Raw genomic sequence first — 25865 nt, 5'->3', positions numbered from 1 at the left:
AAAAGTTATATTTCATACTATATTATGCAAAGTATCAAAGCTGGCATTATAAAAAAAAGTGCACTGGCAATGAGAGTTTTGCTTTGTTTCTTTCTCACAACAGCTAAGCTCCAATTGAATTTTGCTCTTTGTAAGTATGGGGACATACTGTCTTTAAGAATTATATCTAAAAGAGCTACAGAATGATTAATTATAGTCACTGACCAGTCAGGTCACAAACCTATTACAGTTCAGTAAATGTTAGGCAGGATTTACTATTAGGTTCATGAATTACAGATCTGCCACCACCTCTAACATCCTTTGCTTATGTTGAACCACCAGCTGAAAGGTCTCCTTACTGCTTCCCAAATCCTCCTCTGACATTTTCTCTTAAAAGAGAGTAACAGGGTTAGCCGCTAAGTGGTGTCATCTAACACAGCTTTTTATTGATTTCCCGCTGCTAGCCTTATCCAAAAAAAGTGTGAAGTCTAGGTAAAATAAAATGGCATAAAAGAGGCTACTGAAAGGCTATCCTCAAATGGGGTAAATCTCAATTTGACCTTATTTTTATCTGTTGTGTCTGGAAAGAAGGAAACCGGGGAGATAAAGCCATCATCAGAGCGTTTCTATATCAACAGCAAACAAAAACATACTCCACTCCATTTATTTCCATAAAGACAAAGTGAGTCATAGGGAGTTTCTTAAACATGGCATCATCTGCCTCATCCATTTGTGACCAAGCCCTGCTCTGTGGTCTAGTAGGATTGGTATCACTGCTTGCTTAAAATTACATAGTTGCCTCTGACCTCAGCAGCTGCAGGAGGAAAACTGAAAAACCACAGATTGGTCATAGCAGACACGATGTTTAGAAGCACTGCAGTTGTTTTATTACCAAGACAACACTTATGAATTAAGAAGAGAATATTATAACCTCTTAAAAATGAGAAGTTGTTGTCATTAACTTAAAAAAACAAAACAAAATTTGGCTTGTAAAGCTTTGATTAGTCTGGAATCACCACTTGTTTACAGTGACCAATGTTAACTAACATTAGCAAGCTTCAGATATCTGTCACCAAAGCTGTTTGACGTTTTAGTTCTGTATTTATACTAATGTTAATGTTAGGGACTATTACAAAAACAACTTGTAAGGCATTTCATTAAGCTGAGTCTGTTATCTGACGAGCGGGCTCACGCAGAGCACAGAGGCAGATGGAAACAAACAATTTCCTTTAGCCTTCACTGGCTAAAGTACAAGTCAAAATCCAAAAAGAGGCAAATAAAGCAGAAACCGATGACAAAATCATATGCACCTGAAAAATTGGGAACAAAGCCAGGTGGAAACAATGAAAGGGGGAAAAAAACAGGAAGTAAAATCAAAACAACAGACAAGAGAAAGGTTCAAAGTAAAACAGAAAGTGGTCAGAGGACAGCTGAGACAGAGACACAGAATGAGAATAAATACAGTAGAAACAAATTTATAATATGGTCCAAAACAGAAAAAAACAACAACTCAGGATGATGACAGCATCTAGAGAAATTGTATTGACATTTGGCACACTAAAAGTCAGTGTGAAATGGTGGGCAAGCTTCCTTGCCCTCTGAAATCCACAAAGCTGAGCCAACTCTACTGTGGAAAAAATGTGGAGGGAGTATAACCTATACTCCCTCTATAACCTATAACCTATGCACAAAACTCTTGAGTTGCATTTAACTGTTTAGACTGAGCATTTAATGTTGAGAATGTCCACAGTTTGTAAAAAGTTGTACAAAAGCCTTTAGAGAAAAAAATGCTTCTGATTAGAAGCAACACTACACTGAAAAACAATTAAGTCTCATTGTAAGTAATATAAGTACATCATAAGTGTTAATATAACTAACGGTGATGGTTTCCATATTGTTGAAGGTGCTTGCAGTAAAAGCATGTAAACATTTACAGTGTGATACAGATGGTGGGGCATCCCTGTTTAACATCTGTTTTTTGTCTAATTCTCAGTCCTAAGTGGGAACCATTTAGCTCTTGTCTTCAGCGTAAAGATTTCCATCCGCCCCACTCATGAGAACAGTTTTAAAGAGGGGTTTCCTCATTCTCCTTTCCACCACAAAACAGTTATGCCAAAGCCACTCTCTAAATTCCCACCATATTTTGTGTAACTCTGGAAGAGCTTCAGACAACACACGTGAATCATAAACAAAAGTACTCATGCCCTCTCTTCCTGTTTGGCTAGTGGTTTACTTCACAGTTACACGTTTTTATCAGTCTGACGTTATGCCTTTTCTTGTTTACCTCATGTGTAAAACTGCATCATTTCCACTGTTACAGTGCTCCCACCCCCACCCCAGCTTTACCATGTTGCTGGAAAATAATGCCCCTCATCCGCAAAAACATTTCCTCCCCTTTGTGTTGTGACATAATCCAAAAATTAATTATGATCTTGAGAAGTTCATGTGATGGGAGCCAGCCTAAAGCCCACTTGTGCATTTGATTTAAAGCTTGCTAAATAAATGTTTGATTTTTTGACAATACCATAACAAGCGTATGAACTAAAATTAATAATGTCTGAATTTCTATTATATGAACAGAAAAAGAAAGAAAACTATTAGGAAAAGAAGAGAGATGCCAGCGCCACATCTTTTTTCTTCACAAACAGGACAAAAGCTCATGGAAGTCTAATGGAAAATCAAGAGGAGCTAATGGAGTTACTTTTAAGTATAACCTTATGCATAGCACATGGAACTCAGAAAGCCAGGGTTTTATCACTTCCTTCCTTTATTTTTCTTTCCCAAGAAGGAAAATCTTATTGGCTTCATGTAAATCTGCTCTTGTGGTTCTTTTTAAAGATTTTCTGACAGTGACAGTTTTTTTAAGGTTTTATGACCGTGATGATACAGAGTGAGCCGCTATGGGTGTGGTATTGAAGGTCAGTGGAAAAACAAAGTTAAAGAGTAAGCAGAATAAATGTTACAGATTTTGGTGAGTGGAACACTTGGTCAGACACAAAAGACAACCAGCCTGTTTTCTGTTTTCACTTGTTTTTCCAACTTTCCATTTGTTTTTGTACTCATGTATTTGTGATTGTTAAAGTTACAGAAGAGGGTCGGTAAAGTTGGCTGGTCAATATATGAAAATTACACAGAGAACTGATTTTGTTAACTGCACAAATGGGTATTGTTAAAAATCACGAGACTGGTTGGAATTAAAGGATCAAGGCTGGTAATTAAAGGGTAAGCCACTTTGATGACAACTAGGTGACTAAGCCTTTTAAAAGACTGGCCAATATTGTGAGTTCGTCATGCTTCATCCCTCCCCAGACGCTGGATTTGTCATCATGTTGTTAGAGGGTGTGTTGTAATGTTCTGTTCAAAGGAGAAGCCCAATGAGATTCTTAACTCTTAATCATTAAAGCATGGCTTTAGGGGTGGCAATATTGGTCTGAAATTGTTACAAAACTTTTTGATGGATGGATGATTAAATTGTGCAAAGACTTTAGTTGCCAGGAAACAGAATTACTTTGACAATCCAAGGAATTTTCTTTTCATTTCATATCTGTGGTTTTGACTCAGTTGGTGAATGGTTTGCAAAAACAAACAAACATGTCTGTGTGTTTGTTTGTTTATTTGTCCCCCAACTCCTGCTAGCCTAGGAGTTAAGCAACCACACTTGACACACATGCAAATCTGAGGCCCTTGAAGGTTCGTATTTATATCAAATCTTATACAACATTACGGTGTTGCCTAACAACCACCTAGCAATGGGCTGAATGGGTTTTTTTCTTTATGGACCTTATATAAGGATTGTCTTTTTAATTTCATTACAGTAGCATCTCTTTAAAAACAGAGTACAAGTCCTAGCAACCGCCTGGTAATGAGATAGAATGACACATTTTTAGCATATAAACTACGTCCACCACACCTATTTTTTTTCCTTTCCTTCTTTTTTTCCTTTTTTTTAATCGAGTATGTTAGTCTCCACCCAAACTCCAGCACCCGGAGGCTCTATGACCAACAGAAACAGGGCAAAGATTATTGAGTGTAAGAGCCACAATTCAAGACAAATCATGGAGCATCTGTGAATACATCAATAAGATGGCCCCTTTAGCTGGCTGCTCCAGAAATGCCTCAGGCAACTGAAGACAGACAGTGATGTGTGCTATGGGGGATTGCATTTATTTAATTTTTTGTTTCTGCAGAGGCACTTTCAGTTGTTTATTTGTCACATACTGCTACTGAATGTCTCAGTGACGTGATTTTGGTTATGCTCAGCAAACAATGGCTTCAAAGGAAGAAAAACTTTTATAGGACAAAAAAATTCTTAGTTTTGTTTTTGTCACGATAAGAAAAACAGACTCATCAGATGTATCCTTTTAATACAGAAAAGTCCAATGCAAAGTGGACATGCGACCAGCAAGCAACCCCATAAACATAGTAAATTTCTTTTTTAAGGTGTCTTATATGGAGGACCACAACGATGCGCGTGGCTCTTGTGGTCCTCCATAGTCTTATGGTGGATTCTTGTTTTTGCCAAGATTGTCAAGGTTTCTGAGAAAAACAAAAACCACTTCCCTCTGATAATTAAATGTCTTTCAGCATAACTAAGACAAACAACTATGTTAATGAAGGCGTATCCTGCTGTGAGATAGAGCTGAAGTATTACACTGAAGGAAATACAACAGTTGAGCAGGATATAAAGAAACAGTGTCATCACATTTTATTTTGGGCTTGTCTCTGTATGGATCCACACCCTTGTCAGCATAATGGCTTTGTGCTAATCTGCTGACATAACAGTGAATGCGTTCACTGAGGCTCTCCTCTTAGGAGAAAAACTTTTACATTTTAAGGTGTGATGAAAACTTCATCGTGTTCTTTAAACTGCATAATAGTAGCATGCGCAACAAAAATTAGGTTATAAAATCTTTCTCTTATCTAGTAGATTATTTTCATTTTCACAACAGCTTCTCAATCCGTCCAATGAACCCATTCAGTTATGTTTTTGATCATTTTTGCTCCTTGGTCTTGGAAATTCCTTTCATATTTAACACAGCCAAGTCTTGCCTGATCGAAGAGAAAAAAACTACACAGCCTTTTTCTCACGGGAGTGTGGTTTACTCTTTTTTTGGGCAGCTTAGATCTCAACAATAGACAATGATGAAAAGAAAGTCAGGAGGCAAAGAATGCAGCTGATTGTATCTTTAGAAGTCACCACTTCATTCTACTGACTGAATTAACCACATTGTATGCACTGCATCCCTTTTCTAACCTCCTTTCTTCTGGCCAAATGAAACAACACATTAACATATAACATGACATGTAAAGTTATAGTGGTAAAATTGATCAAAAGCTGCAAATAAAAAAATGTTTTTGCAATAACAACAAGAAAACAACATTATTGTATTTACTCTGTTTTATAACATAAATAATATATAAGCACCAAAAATAAAGTACAATAAAATATTTACAAATTTGTTTTAAAATAATGCAAAAATCAAATATAACATTACAAAAGGCAATCCAAGTTTGATACTTTAACTATGTATGCTCTATAACTGCAGAAACATTGAAAGCGAGTTGTCTTTCTCCGTCAACTCAGAGAGGCACTGTTACAGTTTGATGGTACATCCTTGGGCCTTTTCATAAAGGTGAAATTCCATGAGAACTAGTGTAAAAAAACAGCAAAAAAACAAAACATTAAGTTGACCTTCATTCACAAAGTAATGCAAAAAGGGAAATTATGCATCATTCTTTTTTAGGCTTCGATACAGCACTAGCAATACTAATATTAACAACCTAAACTTACAGATAGAAAAATGGTTAAATATGTCTCTGGTGTATTTTGATGGTTTTATACAGATACCTGGGTGAGGCAGGCAATCTAAAGATTTTGGAAGTGTAATAACCCCGGCTTCTGGTCTTCTCTGGTGTCATATGAGCTATGGTGTCATTAAATAAGGAATTTGCATCAGAATTATGGAGTTATATTACTTTTATGTTAAAAATTTATTAGTTTTATTGCATTCTTAATTGGCAATAAAAAGTGTTAGATGTTAGTCAATACAACATTTAGAAATTAATTACTTAACAAAATGACTCTGTCGTTGAATGTATATATGAGATCAATGTAGCCTTAATGTCTGAACAGTTTAATGACTGAGCACTTTAAACCTACATTCTTTCTAACGGCTAGTAGAGGAAGACTCTTGTCACCACAAAAGAAAACTCAGTGGTAAATAGAAAAACTACCCTTTGGATCCCTTCATCTGTGACTTCAGTAAACACTTTCCTGATGAGTTTTTGGTCTTAATCACTAGTTTGTCGGGTAGGTTTTTTTGTAACCTTACCATATAAAACACTTTGAGGTGACTGTAAGATTGAATTGAATTTGAATAGTTTCACATCTTACTGAATACAACATCATGTTGTATGGTTGTAAAAACCTAGCAAGATATCGACTCTTCAGTCATTTATACAGGCGATTCTAGTCGTCTTGGTTTGGACAACCATTCAATAAACAAAGTTGTTGTCAATCAAACAAATTCCCCAAAACAATAAACATGAATCAAACCTCTTTATTGCAAAAAAATGTGAACAATATTTATTGCTTTGTATGTCTGGATAAGTATTCTACATAAAAACAATGTCATCTGTTTTCCTGTCATAGGCCAGTTTTGTCCGGGGAGATAACATTGCTTTGTGCTAATGCGATGTGGTTTTGATACCTTTTGATTGACAATGAGCCATATGAGCCATATCATATGCTGTGTCGTCAGTTTATTAGTTATATCTGCTCTATGTTCATCATGTCAGATTTCAAAAAAAGACAGGTGAAGGTAAAAATGCTCAGGTTGTTGTGGTACTTCACAAACTAATGGATATGCAAAGGCAGCTAGGTCCATCTTTTATATGCAGTCTGTGGGCATAAGCAGCAAAATATCTATCCATCCATTTGCTAAATTTATTATCAAAAATATTCTGATTCCTTATGGCTTAAAGAGATTTTGTTTTTTTGCTGATTTGTATGTCACAGCTGTTTTTGTTAAAGGATTTCCTCCTGACTTCCCTCATTCCTCAGCAGTCTGGAAACACACACATGCACATCTGAATTTCAAAAACTAAAATGTAGTGGATAGATTTAAACTGCTGCAGCATACTGACAATATATTACTGTACAAGTCCATATAGGTTCTGAAAATACAGCTCTAAATATTCAAAGGTCAGAAGAGCAGAGCATGCAAAGAGAAGTAGCAGAGGCACATAGAGTAAAATCAAATGTAAGCCATGCATGATGAAGTTAAGAGTAAAAAAATGGAACTTACCCTTTTCTTCTCATGTTAAACTTGTGCAATAGGATAAAACCTATAATTACACCTGCAAAAAAAACATAAAAGAAATTTTTTTGTTTTTGTTCTCATTTCCACAACAAAATGCACCATATAAATTCCAAAAGAAACAATATACATTACCTAACAAAACCACAGCACCAATGACCACAGCAGCCACTGTTCCTGGAAAAAGACAAGCAAGGTTAAACGCACAGGGAAAAAAATACAATAAATGTTTCTTATTAAAACTGGGGTTAAAAAACTCACCACTATCCGTGACAGTATCTACATTCCCATCATGCATGCCTGCAAAAAAATAAACAAAAAGACAAACAAACAACCACAGTTTTAGTATTCAGTTTAAACTCTTAGGGCAACAAGGATACATCTATATATATCTATATATCGACAGACAGACAGACAGACAGAGATGGATTTCACAATTTTCACATTTCACAATTTAGTGTTCTCAGCCAGAGAGCACAAGTACAAAAATGTTAAACTATGCAAGTTAAAGTCTAAGTAAATTTAGTATTAAAAAATTAATGTGTTATATACACATGAATAATCTATGACCAACCTATCTCATGGCTTTATATCAGTTGTCAACTCATAAGACATTATAATCAGTTAGAAAGTATCAAAAATCTATGTTGTTCAAAGTCTTTGAGAACCTTTATATTCTTTCCACAAAGTAATGACATTCAGTGGTGTAAAATATGCAATTTGGTAGTCAATGTAACGTAAAAACAGGCCAAAATTTTAAAAAATGCTTGAGTGCTTTATAAGAAATCTCTCTACCTTGAAAGGATGATGATGTAGTTGACAGAATACCGGCAGAAGTAGTTTTTCCTCTGAAAACTTTTGAACAGCACAAATAGAATAATTCTCCCCAAGTTTCAACAAAGCTTCAAGAAACATTTAAGTTTTCACTTTAAATTTTTAAGTATCAACAGGATGACAGTAGGTCTATATGAAAAGTCGTTTCTGAGATGCATGCAACATGCACATAATAAATTCATGCTCCTGTGATTAAACAGTATCAATTCAGAGTTTTTCTGTACCTTTTGGTAAAGTTGAGAGATTTGGTATTGAACTGGTTGTGACAGTTTGAGTTCTGTGAACTGTGGGTGCAGCAGAGGAATCTGAAAACGTGGATACTTTTGCATCAGTTGTTGTCAAATCCGTTATGGCAACTAGCATGAGGAAGAGAAAAACTGCTTTTTAATGGAAGAGGTAAAACCACATAATTCATAATTATTCTCTATATTTCAATATATATAATTCTGTAAAACCACTGTTATCCATTAATTCTCTTTATATACCTTGTGGCCGAGAAGTAGTAGCTGGTGCTCTTGTCACTTCTGTCAAATAGGAATAAAACCAGAAAACACTTTCCTTCATATCATGTCAAAGGAAAAACTAAAATGAAAAAGCACAGCAGCAGCAGCTGTTGTCCCTTGAAATACCTTCCCCCCCCAACAGCTCTTGTGGGGAAAAATTTACGCTTTAGTTAATACAATGTTAGGTTATTATTAAAATTAGTGTGCCAGTTAGTAGGTAAACTACATGGATGGAGAACATTTATAAAAGGTAAATATTAAAAGCTGAAGATAATGGCAGATCTATACATTAAATATGACATGGTTTGAAAGTGGTCAGCATGAAGAACATTCATAAAAACTACATTGAAGAATACAAAAACATCTGTATGATCCTAAAATAATGTAATATTCTCAAAACATTATGATCACCTCGACCTGCTTTGCATCATAACATTAAAAGTAACAAGTAAAACACACTAATGCATCGGCCTTACCATAGCATACAGGTTGATCAGGACTGTATTCACCATTTTCATCGCACAGAACAGTATCACTCCCTATGAGGGTGTATCCTTCATGACAGGTATAACGTATGGCAGTGTTGTATTCTGGGTCATTTTCAGAATCCCATGAAGTATATCCATTGGCTATTGAAGGTTGGTCACATGTCACAACTGAGAAAAAAAAAATCACAAAATGATCAAAAAGTAATACATGTTGCTCCTTATATATAGTGGCATTGTTAACTGACATTGAGAAAAAAAGTAACAGAACAGAGGACTGGAGGAATGTTGTTTTGACCAGTTCTATGACTGATAGCTAACAAATGAAGACATTTACTTTCACAAGAAGCTCTGCCACTCCACCCTTGATCATAGCACTGTTTGTAGCTCGACCCGCTAATCTGATAACTGTAGAAAGACAGAGTGAAAACAAAGCTGCTTTGTTAATTTAAGGAAATGCTAACCCTTAACAGTCATGAAATTGTAATGCACTGAAAAAACATTTTTACAACTTAATCAATCACTGTTGTTAGAAGGAGAGCCAAGTTTCTAGCCAGGTAAAGCACAAAGTAACATCTTATGACAACCAATCTATTTGTCTTTCATATGTATTTTGTTTTCTTTAGAGATATTTTCCATTAGCCAATGCATTCCATTGCACCGACGTCAGTCATTTATCAGTACTTTATGCCTGACAACTTTTAGCGGTACAGCATGAAGAAATGCAATGTTTGGAAATGAACATTAATATTTTACTTATTTTTGTATGTCACTACTTCATGATTTTCATTTTTCTTTTTGGATTTTCTAATATTTTAACACAATGCTCAACCAGATAAATATGAGAAGGTGAAACAGGTTTATACTTGCCCTTTTTCACAAGTTACTCTTACTAGAGCACCAAACAGAGTACCCTCACTTGTATTAAACTTCATATGTGGCTTTGGTGGAGGCTGACCACAGTCTTTCTCTGTAGCATAAAAAACAAACAACAGATATCACTACAGGTGTTTCAGGCTGTACATTAACTCTCAAAATAACAGTAGTAGACAAGACTTACTCTTGCAGATAAGCTCTGACTCAGTCCATTCATCATGAATGCAAGTTATAAATTCAGAGCCACTTTCTTTAATATATCCACTAGAGCACTCTAACGTGACCCTGGTATTCTCTGGGAAAACATTCATTAGAAGTGATTCATTGGTTAAGACAGTATTGTCCCCTCCCTCAGGTTTAGGACAGTCACCTGGAAGTAAAATAAAAAAATGGTTTTAAAATCAGTAATCATGACAGTTAAACACTAAACATGAAAACTTGATTAAAATTGATTAAAAATGTAAATACAAATTCAACTAATATCATACATAACTTACAGGCTTTAGTGGAAGACATGATGTGTGAATGAAAATAATCTGTCAATCCTAATTCCTCATCAGAACTCGCTCTTTTAGAAAGGCAACTTTTATAAATAAGTGAAGTTTGTGTTAACATCCTTATTTTCAGTTAGTCACATTTTGTTATTTGTATAAAAACACTGAAAATATAGGTTCCTATCATCATAATACAAAAAATCTATTCCCTTAGTGATGAGATGCACTTAATTCTTAATACTAAGTTTTCCAATGAATATTTAAGAAAAAAAAAGATAATGTTGCCCCACAAACATGAGTTTTCCTGCATGCTTTCTTTCTTGCACCCACAAGAAGAGATTCCCCATATTTCCCAACACAGACACACAAAGGAGGAGAGTGTAAAGCCCAAAGCCAGGCACTTGTTTACAAAAGTCTTTGGTCTTTGAAATGCAAATGCAGGTGTACAATGTATTTGATCATTCTATATCTATAACAGACAAAGAGGAGGGACTCATATAAGTAAGCTTAAATGTACAAGGTTTTGCAGCTGGATTATTTTTTAAATTGAGAGAACCCCAAGAAGAAATGAAACTGATGTTAGAGTATGCAGCCAAGAACTAAAGCCTTATTCATTCTTTCAGTGAAAACCTGCTTTGTTTTTTTTGGCATGCAGAGATTGTAGAGATTGATTTTGGAATGTCTGAATGGCGAACAAAAAATAAACATAGAAACAGGAAAAGTTGCTACCAACATATCTACATAGATACAATTTGATTTTAAAAACAAATCTGACTAACCCTGGGCTTTTTGTACTACAAAGGCGGTTTACTTCTTATATTGCGGTATATCTTACCGCAATATAACTTATCCTCCAAACCTAATCTACCTCAGAGTGGGTTAGATTAGCGATCAGTAGATATGAAATCCGAGCCTACTGACTAATCAGTCATGACTTTTCCAGAGAAGATCCTCAGATTATCTCTGGAAAAAAGACTACCCTACTGTCTGCAGGACAGTAAGGTAATCTAATTTATTTTGTGTGTTTTGTAAAAAATATGAAAACAAGGCCACCTGCATTACATCACATTTGTATGTACACTAAACCACATTGAAATTCTACTTTTAGATTTATTCTTTACTACCTCTCTCACAAGGCTGTAACAAACAACAAGAAATAAAACTTCCTTCTAAATATTAATTTAATCAAATATTCATTATAATCCATGAGATTCTCCTGTGTCTTGATACAGGAGTTATATAGCTGATAAAGCTGTAATACTGATAAGTGTGTTAACGTATACAGTTAGAATTTTGGGTCACTTTCTTTCCTGGCTTCAAAACGCCTAAACATATGTGGTTGGTGCATAGTAATGAAATTTACATCACAGGGGCCTTTTTGTTTGAAGAAATGTTGACTAATCTTGGCATTTGTAAATGGACACCTACTGTTATATTATAAAAGGAATACTTAACCAAAATGACAAGAAAAAAATGGTTCACTGTAGGTTTATTGTGCTGTGATGGTTGTATGTAGGTTTGTAATGTATGTGTGCTCGGAGAGGTCATTAGTTCAGTGGAATAAAGCCACCCCCACACATGGCTCAATGTATGGTGCCTCAGTGTGTGTGTGCTTATATGTATCAACATGTGTAAGTATATATGGCTATGGCTTTGTACTGTCAACATTCTCTACTTTAACTCAAATGGCAAGCTAATGAAAAGTAAATACACAGAAATACACTGAGTATCATGGTCATGGAACTACACTCCCTTTAAGCAGACTTGAGTTCTAGGTTGAGAATGTCTGGTTACTAAATACAACACGTGATCACAGGGATCTCTGTTGCTACTGATGTTGTTTTTTTCTACAAAACAAGAAAACGAGTAACCACTTGTGACTAATTAAAAATACCAAGATTGATTAATTCAATTATATGTGCTTCAACTTAGTGTAAATCAGATATTTAGCAGGTGAAATAAATGTTAAACTTACTTTTGAGGGTAAAACTATTTATTAAGACGTTAAATATGTTGTTTGAACAAAAAATTGTGGCTATTTTTTTCTCTCTCAACAGACTAGGTATAGTATGTTATCATATTATAATGCTGAACCAGGCATTCACCTGTCCCTCTTGGTAATGTAAGTGTTAATAAGTAATCGTGGATATCTTATTTCAGTAGGTCTTCCCACTGGAAACGTTAAGAGGTCATTAATAAATCTAAATCTAAAGTTGTGGATAAGTAAACCCAGGTAAAATGAACTAAACAAACAACTACTAAAAAATATAAGAAAAAGAGAAACTTTCTACTTCTTGGTAGTCTTCGCTTAACTGACATCTTCGCTCAAAATATTATTTCTCACTTTCTAAATTTGTTTAGTTCAAAATAATCGCAGGAGTGCACTGTATGATAGAGTAGTAGGTATTTCTTATCATGACAATTTATTTCAAATATTCGTGTCAGCTAGTAGTATTCAATGTGAAATGTATAAAAGTGTATAATTGTAAATATCTCAACAGCTGCTGATCATTTATAAGAAAGTTTACTGTAGAATTGCAGAAATTGTAACGCTACATGATTTCAGAGATATTCATAGTTGTTGGCGACTTTTCTTTTCCTCTTGCTCAGACAGTAAAAAAATGTAGCATGGCTCTCTTAGTTAGAGTTCTCCTGTGACTTGGTTGATAATTATTATCTCATTAACCAGACTCCCCCGAGAATGGTGTTAATACTGACCTGCTGCCTTTACGACCAAGAGGTACATTAATAGCAGGGACTTGAGTCTTCGCTGTGTGTCCAATAGAGTTTCCATGTCGCAGAAGGACAAAAAAGATCCTGGTCCAACTCTGGAAAATCCTTACGTTAACCGCAACTTGTTCAGAGAGGCAAGAGGGAGACCTGAACCGCTCCTCAGACAGTCGACACTTACTCTCTGCTGCCTGCGAGCATGTCATGCTGTCTGTATTGCACGTGTAACCGGAAGTGAAGTAATTTCCTCCACAATAAAAGAAGAACCCTCTCCAGAAGAAACCTGCCGTCTGAATTAGGAAACTAGCCTTTTTAAGGTATGTACATTGTTGTGATTTTCTTTAAAATATAATAGGAATATTGATGTATGAATTTGTAGCGTTCTGAATGATAACCTGCGCATACAACTTCACATTTCACACTCTGTAAACAACTCAGGTAACGTGCAAATTCTTACTGTTCAGTTTTACATGTTTAAATGTTCAGATATGCACATATAATTACAACTGATTGCACACTTCATAGTCACTTCATAGTCTTTAAACAACTCACGTTTAGGCCTAATGTACGATCTTTATTTCCAGTCTCATTGTTTAAATCCTTCAAAGACACACGTGTTTTTATATACATGTGTGTGCATATATTGGGTATGGGTGTGTGTGTGTGTGTGTGTGTGTGTGTGTATGTAGACATAATTATATGCGTATGAAATATGGCTTTAATATAACGTAACAATTGTTTAGTTTATTTTGAAATGCTTTGAAAGTATTAAAGGAAGTTCTGCTAAATTTATACGCTATATATAAATGTGAGAGGTTTTTTTTGTAGCAACCCGAACCTCCTAGTCAACTGCCCAATCTGTTCCTGAAAATAGAGTAGGAGCGGTGATATCTCCAAACAGTGCAAAGAGGGGAAAAGGTGAAACTTGGAAAAGAAATCGGCCATCCCCTCTCTGTATCTTTAAAACTTTTTTTTGTTTCACGGGTCCTCAAAAGGTGAAAACAGTTATTTCTAATAAATCTACAACGGAATACGTGGAGATATTATCTACTATAACAAAAACCTACTTTTGGGTGCGAACATTTACTAGACAAAAATGTGAAAATAGGAAAGGCATGACTGAAGTTGTGAAATCGAGGATTCCCTGGGTTTTCGTAGCACTTTACACAGTCAAAGTCTGAGTCACTTTAAATGCTTTGGATTTTTACCATGGATACGGGCTTTGTGCAACAAGGGGACTGCGTCAATGCCTCATAATCTTGTCTAAATTCCAAGTAGCTCACCAACCAAACTGCTGACAGGGCTGCCTCTTTTTCCACCCAGAGTTGCCGGAGAAACCATCTGGAAGTATCACTTAGAAACAGGACAACAAAGAGCAAGTGGCCCGTATCTGTACAGTAAAAGACTGGGGGTTTTTTTTAAGAAGTGCGAAAACACCAGCATATGGGATCCATTCTTTTAGTGAGGCAGCCTGCAAAAAGTAAAAAAGTAAAAAGTAAACTAATGAAAGAAGTTAGGGGCTCAACCCATTTGTGAGTGCGGTGATGTAAAATCAATAAAATGTAAACTGTAAAAAGTATGTGGTGAACCTTATTCCCTTTTAAGGTCTATCCAAAAAGTAGCATTAGTCGGAAACTGCTTTTCGTGAGACAAGCAACGTCTAGTGCTCAGGTCTCTTTTGCTTTTCTTATCTCTCAGAACACCATGTTCAAGTGGCTGATTAAGACACCTCCCTTCTCAGCAGCCCCCATCTGCTTCTCATCAAGTCTGATAATGTGGAGACGAGGATGCCAATTTTACAGCACACTGCTGAATAATTCACCTGCCTTTCTAATGTTGAGACATACCAATAACATGACTCGAACAGTGCCATTATCATACATTTTAACTCCGCGTTTTTTAAGCATCATCTTATCTATGACATGGCAGGTCTGTGCACACAAGGTTCTCATTTGGAAATGCCTTTCCCCTCAATATCACATTTTTTTAATCAGTCTGCAGGATTAAAATGTTCATCTCATTCATGCTACCACAACATCTATTTTTCTGTTACTGTGATTAATAGTGACCAGAAATAATGAATCTTCATCCGGAAAAACCCTAATAACGGATGACTGGCGGGAAAAAAAAGTTTTAAGAATCTGAACTAATGTCCTTCAGTGACATCTAGTGCGAAAAAGATAAACTGCAATTTAAAAAAATGTGGTAGTTATGATCCATCAAAATGTATAGTATCAACAAGCTTAATGTCACTTTTATTAAGAGTAGCCAATTAAATTATTAATTGACAAAATAAAGTGTGTGTTGTTCATTTTTCCACTATAATAAAGAGTTGGAGGTTGTTGCTGTAACGTGCAGTAAAATACAATAAAGACTTCTTTTATTAGATTTTCTTCATCTATTTTGTGTCTGTAACATTTATGTTATGCTATATTGGAACCACTGTAACAACTTTTTCAATAATAATATTGATACTGATAATAAGAAAGTAATAACATAAATTACCAGTAGTTACTTCACCCCTCATTGCTTGATGTTGAAAATCAATGACTTTCTGTAGCTTTTGGGCTCCTCCTCACATCCTCTACTGAGGCTTACTTTTATAAAAGTGCCTATAAGAGTGTCTTCATGTCTACTGGAATAATAGAGGTTGTAAATTGGACTTTCATTGAGAGACTAAAACGTCTGCAGATTTTAAAATGATCGTATGATCATACACCCTATATAAATGCTGGGTGTAGTTTCTGATTCTAAAGATGTCAAACCAATACCTAATTCCTGAAAGTACTATTCTTCATATTGGTCAACAGGGGATAATACTTCTGGTTTCAAAAATCTCTCCTACTGCATGGAGGTCACTGGGAAAACTGCTCTTTACTCCACTTGATCTGAGTCATCAGTAAAAAAAATTACCTAATGAGTTTATGGTCATTACTTCTACTCCTACAGGCTGTAAAGAGGCTTCTTTCTGCTCTGAGTATTGTCTTTTTAGAAAGGTATTCTAGCGAATCTTTGAGACAACCTTAAGTGGCCATTAAAGGAATGATAATAGGACTTATCAGGGCCATTTCCTGCTCTACATCAAGTATGGTTTCCTTAATATACTAACATACTTTTACTTAATCCTTTTGAGTGCACTGCTTTAGTATCTTTCCTTAAGTAAAGCTTCTTCTAAATAACTGTGATTCTAAATGTTATCTTATCAGAAAAGTTCCTTGGGAATGTTCGGCTGCTTCTATGCTGAAAGTCTAGCTCTGCCCCATCACATTCTTTCATGCCAGTACCAAAAATAGAGCACAAAATATGATGATTTTCAGCCGTTTAAAACAATTAAGTTAATTGTAAGTCATCCACTCATTGTTTAGGCTGCTCTTCCAATGGCTGAGCTGTTCTCAGAGGGGAAACTCTTAGCATGATCGAGATGCAGAGGTTCAGTACTTTACACACAATTTTAACAGTTAAAACACCCCTAAGAGTTCAGCTGAAGCTTGTATATGAACAATTGTAAATGCATGTAGTGAAAATCTTAGGCATTACTCTCTAACTGAATGAATTTGGCACAAATTATTCAGAAAAAATGCACTGTTAAAACTTGCTTAGAATTTTTTGAAATAAATATTTGATCTGTGATTCTTTGGAGTTAACCCAACTTTGATTTACTGCTTGAAGAATCTAGTACAAGTAACTTCCTAGGCCAAGTATGTACTTCTTTTACAACTGTGAATTTGCAGTTAAATCTGTTCAAAGCACTTGTAATACAGTATGAACCTTCTACTGAAGTGTTTCAGCTTTGTGTAAAATGCATGGTAGGACACCTAACCACATTTAGAGCTTATGATTTATTCCTTTCATGGTGCCTAAAATTTATAGAGGATTCAAAACCACTCTTAGGGTTTCACTGGGGCTCTGAGCAGATTCACAATCTCATTCTAAATATGTTCACATGAGACATGATGACTTTGGAAATATATACAGCTTCTCTCGTAATTGAAAAACTATAGCTCAGTCAGTTGCCATGACAACTGGAAATCTGCCATAGTAACAGTAGCTTATACTTCTGCATCATATATGCAACAAATTACTTAGATGTCAAAAGTGTGACACTTAAATTGTTATTTGCTTTACATTTATACAGATAAGATGATGATGATCATTTTATTTGCATCTCAGTTTCAATACAACAAATCCAGAAACATGTTTTCAGCAAAACTTTATTTTTCAGTGCATGAACGGAATACCATATCAAGGTCATAGCCTATCCTTTTCAATCCATTTTTAAATATTTTTCTCTTTTTTTTACATAAAAAAATAATGGAGCAATTTAATATACCTCTATTTTTTTTCTCCCCAAAAGAGCACTCGGCAAGTATTTATAAAGGTGCTGTACAATGTACAAACATTTACATCTACTGTTCCTACAGAATGTAGAAGATACCACAAGGATTGTGTTTTTCTCTTTTTTTTCTAATGAAGCAATGCAAGGCCACAGTATGATGCAGAGATGTGAAACAAAATTGTTCAAATGAAAGCATAAAGATGTACTACAGTGCAGGGGACATACAGTAAAAGAGGATATTATCTGATTCTGAACCAGAGTGAACTTTTTTCAGCACTCAGGGTTGGATTTACTCATTCAACCAACCAAACTATTGCACAAAAGCCTACCACTGATTGGCTCAAAGTACATCCTCTAGGGATTTGTAACCTGAAAACTCCTTGATACAATCACAGACTTCAACCACCATTCAGCTCTCATTGATAACGACTTTATCACACATTTGCTACAATTCAGTTTTCCCTGAGCTCATCTGAATGCGTTTATTTCAAAGTTGTATTTGCAAGTATGTTGAGTATATTTGCGTATCACTTCAAAAATCCTTTAAAGTGGACCTATTATGCTTTTCTTCATTTTCTGTCTGGCACGAACCTCAAATAATGAGGTCATTGTACACACAAGTAATCCAAGTGAGCCAAAAGCTCAGACTGCTCTAAATGGTTTGTTATTTTCAGACAGTTTTTTTATTTGAAAGAATGCTAAAGACACACAGCAGCCCCTCCCACCTGCTGTTTCTGTTTGCCAATAAGAAAAAAATTTGGCATAAAGGTAAGGGCCAAGGAACTAGAACACATTTTTCCAGACAGAGAATGACCTGAATGCTACACAACAGCCCAATATAACTTTAACGAGTATTATTATTAGGCAAATAGGCAAAGCGACTCTTATGGTGTCCAAGGTTAAAAATATGGAGCTATAAATCAGCATAATATGTCCTCTTTAAAGTAACAGTGAAATCTGACTATTTCTTATCTTTATAGACTGCACATTATAAAACTACACTGGTCTTCTCAGTGCTATTGGCTCCCTTTAATATGTAAGGTGGAGAGTTTTCTGCATACCTGCCTTATTTCAGCAGCTTGTTCGGTATCTTAGTGAACCACATCATTCTCTGGCCTCTGTCATCCTTCAAGCTACCCTGGCACATAATCACACAGCAGGATTGACAAAATACCTACAGTATAAACCCTCATTTTTCTTTTCATCAACAAGCAAATGTAAAACAACCAGAGACATGATTCAGAACTTGCACAGCATTACATAAATTGCCATTTCCCCCTTTAACAGTGATCCTTTCAAAAAAAAAAAAAAATAGAATAAAAAACAATAATAAATGCAATGTTTTGGTAGCAAGTCAACATCACAAATTAATTACAACTCATGGTCAATCTGTTATGCTACAAGGGCAGATGCGGTGCAATGGAATTAATAGATAGAATTTGCAAAACATGACACATTCAAATATATATATATACATATATATTATATTTCACAATGAGACACATTTTGAGCAATTTTAAACATTTGGTACAGCAGTTTGCACGTTACGTCTATACATTTCATGAACTACAAATTTCATTGGTAATTCCTACCACTGAAGTACATTGGAAATAAGGTGAAAGCTCAAATAACATGGGACAAATTTCTGAAAGTCTTTATCAAAATGCGGAATGGCTTGGTACAGCTACATATACATATATTCATCTATTACCTCAATAAATTACACACGGGTTAGTTATCATACACATGGTAAACAAGATCTCAAACCACAAGTTTCTGGTCTTTTAAATGATACTGTCTGGATGAAGGTGTGTCATGACTATAGCCATAGAACAGTCTAGATTACCCAGTAACACTTGCTGTATTTGCCTGGTGATCAGAATGAAAATTATAAATAAGAAATGGGTTCATCCTCAGCGATGTACAGAACACGTGCAGTAAAACAAACAGAAGGACCGACTGCATGCAGTTGAGCAAACCGATAAGAAAAAGACAGTTGAAATATCCAACAATGACACTGAGAGCAAAATTAAAACCCTAGATGAGTCACACTGTATATTCTACAGAGAGGCGAGGGCCTTTCTCTTTTCTTTGCATATGGGTCATTGCATTGTAATGGGTGAAGCGCTGTTTGTAGTCATCGTTCCACAGGAGGCTCGCAGGATTGGCACATATTCACATTTCTGAATGTCTGGTCTGACAAGGCCCCGAGCATGTCCTATATGCTGAAGTCCCATATCAAAGATGCTAAAGCAGCAGACAAGGCGGAGGGGAGCTGCTACATGCCACATGTGATGTCACAGGGCTCCCACAATACAAATCTGGCCACAGTCTAAAATGGATAAATGTGGCACCATGTTGCACTTCTCTGTTTTATGGAAGAACTCAGAAAAATAATCCACTGAGGATACTGTAAAATATTCCATGGCACAGCTCACGTCCTAGTGATTCAATATTCCATCACAAAGGGTCACGGAGGACTTCTGCCTCAGAGAGGATTTTGGCTGAGCTGGGCGTTTTCCAAGGGCCAGGGCTAATAGGTCCCTTCAGGGTTTGTAGGGCTCCTGGAATACTGTTTATAGAGGCCACAAAGTTGTCCTTTAAGCTGTCTTCTTTGGATTTAGAAAATGTGTCTTCTCTTGCTTTTACATCTCTTGGTGAATTCACAGAACCTTTCCTACGCCATACATTTTTAAAAGACAGCGGTGATTCTCTTTTGCCAATAGTCTCTTTACTCGTAGTCCTGTTTTCTGTAAGTTTGCCCTTGGCATCAACGTCTCTGTGCCCTGAGTCTTTACCTGTACCTTTCTCGCTCTCTCTTAGTGTATTAGAAAATGTCCTGTGGCGGTGAGATTCCCCAATCGACCTTTTATAACTTTCTTTCTCATGGAGAGACCTGGTCCTTTCTCTTCTCCCTTCCATCTCCCATCCTTGAGGGTATTTTCCAATCTCAAAATTCCCCCCTTTTCCATTTTTCTTTTCATGACCTAAGCTTTCTCCACTGGATGAATCCTTTAATCTCTGCTGAAGGCCTTGTTGATTCTCGGTGCGTTGCAGGGCTGATATCCCTTGCTGTCCAACGTGAGCAGACTTCCCAGGACTAGCAGATTGCGTTTTTGTCTGTGTGATAGGCACCCTTTTTCTGTTCAGTGTTGCTTCCTGTGCCTGACTCTCAGTCTTTTTGGGACTGTGTAGTTGCTCTTTGGCTTTAGGAATAGATTCCTCTGTTTTCTTTGGGCTGCTTAGCTCTCTGGAGTCGTTCGTGGGCCTGGTCCTCTTGTAGAACTTCACATGCTCATTGGAGGTGGGAAGGAGCCCTTCTCCCTCCGTGTCCGCCCACTCAACACTTTCCTCCACTGAGCTTAAACCCCCGCTGCTGCGGGATTTGCGGCCTTGTGGAGAAAGTGTGCTCCAGCTGCGAGAATGCTTCAGTTTGCTGGAGAAAGGAGAGGAAACAAAGGTGGAAGCCCCGGTGGGATATGGAGAGGAAAGGGGTGATGTGTCAGAGAAAACTTCTCCAAAATAGCTTGTGGGTGAAATGACTTTTTGATCACGTCGACCTGCAAGAGCAGCACAAAATTTTACATGAGGAGACCATAGATATGCAAGGATAATAAATATGGCACACAAAATACTTTAATTCAGAATAACAGGGAAAGTCAATAAGATGATATTATATAGAGGTAAAGGTGGGAAAGCATGTGGGAAAAAAATTACCAAGGTAAAAGAGAAGAGCCCAGTAAAAGCAGTGAAGGTGTTAGTGTTGGTGCTCAGTGTAATAGCACACAGTAGAGGAAGCTGTATTACCTGCATCAGGACAAAGAGGAGAAACGCCAAAGGAAGAAGACAGTTAGAGAGTTAATGTCTAAATTAAAAAAATAAAAAAAAACACAGCAAAGAAAGCACACTGAAATCAATGAGGGTTTAACTACAAAACAGGCTCCATCAACTAACAAATGGTTTCAGTAATTATCATTAGGTGGATTTATTGTTTGTGCATGTATTTAACTGCTGGCGGTGTTCTTTCCTTGTAAACTGGGAAATAGCAGCTAAACTCTTTAGGAAATAAAACAATTTAGTTTCTATCTAAAACTTCATGTAAACATTAAAAAAAGTTAAAGGAACAGGCTGACTTTGGTATACCAGTTTCATAACACAGCTAAATATCAAGCTACAGCCAGCAGACGGGAAACAGCTGTCCTTGCACTGTAAAGGAAAAGGTCAAAATAACACCCACACCCTTACACCCACACACACACCCACACATACACACACACACACACACACACACACACACACACACACACACGTATGATATTGTACAATTATGTCTATTTGTAATTGTCACTGAGCCACTGGCAACCAAATGCTTTAGTTTCCTGTTATTCTGCACTGTAAAATCCACCCAAAAAGATTCTAACCTGACTGATAATACAACATTTCAAAGCACAAAGTTTGCCCATATCATATGCAATGCATAGTTTCAAATGATGTACTCACTCGCATCTTGAGCAAGACCTGCCCCAGGTCTCAGCAGCAGTACCACTTTGTTTCCTCCGGCCTGGATCAAATCAATAGCCCGTGTATGGGAAATGCCACGAGCCGGCTCCCCGTTAATCTCCACTATCTCATCTCCAACCTGTTGGTAATTCAGAAAATTCAATTGTAATACAAAAACATACCTATGAACACTTTGCATATTTTGCCACAAACAGTCAAATTCACTGAAACACTTTGCTATCAAAAATTAAAATTTTATGCCATGCACACACTCCCTTTCACTCACTCACACACACACACACACACACACACACACACACACACACACACACACACAGAGTTTTGTAATACCCTGGAGGTACCTGCTATTATTGGAGATGACAAAATAACTCAGGATAAAGCGTGTAAACATGTCAGTTTGATAGACTCTAATCAGATAGAGTGAACAAGCCTGTTTGTGCAGCAGGCCAGGATTTAGATTCAAAGACAAAAAATTTCCAAGGAAACCTCAACACAACCCTTTGACTTTTACAGTGTGGGAGCATTGTCTTTGTCAGGAAGAAATGATAGCAACAAAGTGATGAGAAAATAACCACTCTGTGATCCCTTTGTATCAGAAAGTCATTCTTTCTACAAAGGACCTTGGACCAACTCTCACACTGACTCCCTCACTAGAAGAAAAAGAGCTATTGTTTCTCATCAGAATGTGTTCTCAGATGACCCTTTCAATGATCTTTCTGCTGATGTGAAATCAGCTTTTAGATTGTTTCAAAGGTACATGTGTGCATTGCTTTCACGGAGAAGCAGAGATCACTGAATGAGTAAAAAAGCTTGCTTTAAATAATAAAAATGCAGTAGTTGCTACACAGTGCTGAGAACTCTTTTTTTATCCTGAGACAGGCAAAGTCGTGCCCACAGATCACCGTCTGGCAGGCCTAGGATTGATTTCCACTAGGGAACTTTGCTCCATTCTCTTCCTGTAATAATAATGTGATAGCATCATCCCCATGGGAAAATTCTAATTTTGCTGAACCTCCACCACACGAAGAGAAAATACAGGGTCAATTGCTATGTGACCTTCCTGTTAACAGCCACAAACTTTAAAAAATGGATGCTTGCTGAGCTGGATGGGTAGACTGGTGGAGACATACACAGAACACAAATGATGATGAACATGAATAAAAAACGCTACAATTTAAAGAACTAAACCAAAATAGTCTTTATCACTTCTCTGTTTGCTGCGTGGAATTCCATTTCACAATGAAAGCAACAAAATGCTGCACAGATCACAGCAGAAAACATCGCATGCCCTACAACACTGAAGTGGCACTTGTTGAAACACAATTCATTAGTTTAATCTCAGTCAACGCGAGGCGACACAAATTATATTTTGATTTACGAGTCTGCTTCACAAACTAAATGTGCAACACCACATTTCTGCAAAGGAATGCTTTCTATAATAGCATGTCATGCTGCATGTAGCAATGGTGAGAATAATAAAATGAGCTCCAAAACAATACACTGATTGCACTGCATCTTGTTTTATGATTTTTTTTTTCCCCATTAGTTTTTGTTTGTCATTTCTTGTCAGCTGTGTGATAGTGATATCTACCTCTCAGCAGTGTCCATATAAACGTTGCAATAAAAGGAGCACTCACATGGATTCTTCCGTCTTGCTGAGCAGGCCCATCTTCTGCAAGTCTCAAGATGTACAAGCCCATGTTATACTCTGTGCCCCCTCGCAGACTGAAACCAAAGCCCCTGGGCCCTCTCTCTAACTCCACTGTCAGACAACCCTACAGCATGAAGACAACACTCATTTTTAGACATATACAAGGGTACTAACATACATCTTTCGCTGTGAAATCAGTGATGCCTCATTAGGAAAAGTAGAGAATATTAAAAATCTTATATTTTATTCTTTGACCCTAATGACTTGAAAATTACATAAAAGAATCAGCATTATAAGTGCATGAACTTTATAAAGCTGTGCAAGATGGGGTATGCACAAAATAACCTCTTCTGAAAGTTTCTAAGACAAGAAAGGAAGAAAAAAAGAGGATGGCTCTTACCTGGTTGGGCCCTGTCACACACAGCGTCCCTGTCTCACCAAGCGAAAGAGTTTTGTGGTCCGACCAGTTGACTCCTTCCTTTCTCTCCTCCATGTCCAGGTTATAACTGGAACAAACAGCATATGCACTTAATTCCTTCAGTGATACTTGTAAACAGAAGGCCGCAGGCCACCAAATGAAAAAGCTTTTATGAAAAACAAAGTGAAATTTAATGCTGGATGTTAAATAGGAAAGTGCTGCGCTTACTCGCACGACACCTCTTATCATCTTACACACTTTTATGTTTATTACACCGGTGTCTTTATAGTTTCTCTGGCTTTTTGCTCTGAGGGTATCCCAACCTCATCGCCACGTACACGATTTACTTCATGCTCAGTAGTTATTGTGGTGAGACTTTTACTGGAGGTTCATGAGAATTCGTTAAGGTTTGTAGTAATTAAAAAATAACATCACCATAACCATAATTGAATTTATTTTCAATTTAAGAGGTTTTTGCTGCCTTCTCCGTCTACACTTTCTCAGCATTACATAATACAACTTTCTTTTACTTTTGAATGTTTAATATAACTTTTAAAAAAAATCAAACACTTACAAGAAAACTAACTAACGCTAAACATGCATGAAGAATTATGCAGTTTCTCAGCTTTCTTTTGTGGGATTAAATCCTTACCGCTCATCCTGTAGTGCTGATCTTTGTCCCACTGCTCTGTGCTGAAGAGCTGGACTCTGTTTTGCTGAACTAGCTCCAGATGGAGGGCCCTTGTACTCTAAAATACATTTTAACAACATATTAGAATCAGTAATGTTATAATATTAATAGTGAAAACTCCTATTGGTAAAAAAGCAGACATACAGAATTCTTCTAACATGCTTCATGCTCATTTTAAGCTAAAGGTTTTGCATTTATTTCCCTATAACAACCCTCAATGAAGCCTTACTGTCAGGCTTAAAATATCCTAGTAAAAGGATTCTCAGGTATTTTGCTTTATTTTTATTCATACAATCATTTCAGTGAAGAAAGGGTCTAATTTTTCAGTTTCTAACTATCTGAGTTTGAAACTGAATTTTTAATATGGATAATAAAATATTTATATCTTATGAAGGCTCGATTTAATTGATTACCTGGCTGCAAAACTAATGTCCCAATAAAAGGCCACTTTGAACTGAACAGACCCACTAACTACTATAATAAATGCACCATCCTCAGAAATATTCACCATCCTCGGGAACCACAGTGAGGGTGACGACATTGCCGGCTTCCTTGATAAGCTGGACGATGTCATTGTGAGAGAGCTCGATGATGGAGCGTCCATTGACTGCTGAGATACGATCCCCGACGTGCAGCAGGCCACAGCGGTCAGTGGGACTGCCCTCAATGATACGGCCAATTTTGTGTGGGATAACTGAAATGGCAGTAATAAAGACATATGAGACCCGGCCAGAGTGACCATTAGGAAACTGCCTTTTACTGTCTGTTTACTGTCTTTTTTCAACACAATGGCAGTAAGAAGGGTCCCACAATTACTTATTTTTGTCAGGGTTTGATTCAATCTACAAAAAAGTTTTTCAATTTTCTGAAAATGCCCACTCTCTTGAGGCCAGAAGCTAGCTGTTTTCTGGATATATTTGTAATAAAAATAATAATAATAATAATAATTACAGACCTATCATTTTTTGTATATGTTATATAACCAACAACCAAGTGTGTTAAGAGGCTGTTGAATGGGTTAGTTAGAT

The 25865-nt window shown here is 36.6% G+C and overlaps 2 protein-coding genes and 1 long non-coding RNA gene across 8 annotated transcripts in view; 1 reads left to right on the top strand and 2 right to left on the bottom strand.

Annotated features, from left to right (window-relative positions):
- Window positions 1-4525: 4525 nt before the first annotated feature.
- im:7151449 (complement decay-accelerating factor transmembrane isoform) lies at window positions 4526-13439 on the bottom strand. 4 transcript variants are annotated; one of them, XM_005458437.4, is made up of 13 exons: window positions 13209-13439; window positions 10181-10366; window positions 9991-10090; window positions 9458-9528; window positions 9112-9291; window positions 8618-8656; window positions 8357-8488; window positions 8094-8153; window positions 7560-7598; window positions 7434-7475; window positions 7287-7338; window positions 5828-5903; window positions 4526-5629 (listed from the first exon to the last, which is right to left on the bottom strand). In XM_005458437.4, the coding sequence occupies exons 1-12, from the start codon at window positions 13282-13284 to the stop codon at window positions 5846-5848; spliced, it is 1035 nt and encodes a 344-aa protein (XP_005458494.1). In that variant the 5' UTR covers window positions 13285-13439; the 3' UTR covers window positions 4526-5629; window positions 5828-5845. The 4 variants fall into 4 exon arrangements, with proteins under 4 accessions (XP_005458494.1, XP_005458496.1, XP_005458495.1 ...); XM_005458439.4 differs by having other exon boundaries at window positions 8357-8437; XM_019359075.2 differs by having other exon boundaries at window positions 4683-5629; window positions 5828-7046.
- LOC112846886 (uncharacterized) lies at window positions 13401-15608 on the top strand. The gene is made up of 2 exons (XR_003220077.1): window positions 13401-13537; window positions 14919-15608. It is a non-coding gene; the product is annotated as an uncharacterized LOC112846886 (long non-coding RNA).
- A 1805-nt stretch (window positions 15609-17413) lies between these two features.
- Window positions 17414-25865, bottom strand: part of magi3b (membrane associated guanylate kinase, WW and PDZ domain containing 3b) — a 123448-nt gene continuing 114996 nt past the window's right edge. For 2 of the 3 annotated variants that reach the window (XM_013276601.3, XM_019359074.2), the window contains exons 16-21: window positions 25346-25531; window positions 24799-24895; window positions 24129-24234; window positions 23715-23852; window positions 22057-22195; window positions 17414-21116 (exon numbers count right to left, since the gene is read on the bottom strand). In XM_013276601.3, the coding sequence (XP_013132055.1) occupies window positions 20017-21116; window positions 22057-22195; window positions 23715-23852; window positions 24129-24234; window positions 24799-24895; window positions 25346-25531 (1766 nt within the window). In that variant the 3' untranslated portion in view covers window positions 17414-20016. Of the gene's footprint in view, window positions 21117-21273; window positions 21364-22056; window positions 22196-23714; window positions 23853-24128; window positions 24235-24798; window positions 24896-25345; window positions 25532-25865 lie in introns of all 3 variants that reach the window. The other variant, XM_013276602.3, reaches the window with a different exon arrangement.

The sequence above is a fragment of the Oreochromis niloticus genome, linkage group LG5, assembly GCF_001858045.2.
Source record: "Oreochromis niloticus isolate F11D_XX linkage group LG5, O_niloticus_UMD_NMBU, whole genome shotgun sequence".
NCBI classification, from domain to species: domain Eukaryota; kingdom Metazoa; phylum Chordata; class Actinopteri; order Cichliformes; family Cichlidae; genus Oreochromis; species Oreochromis niloticus.
Note: the sequence above shows the minus strand (reverse complement) of the source record. Positions and strands in the feature narration are given on the sequence as shown.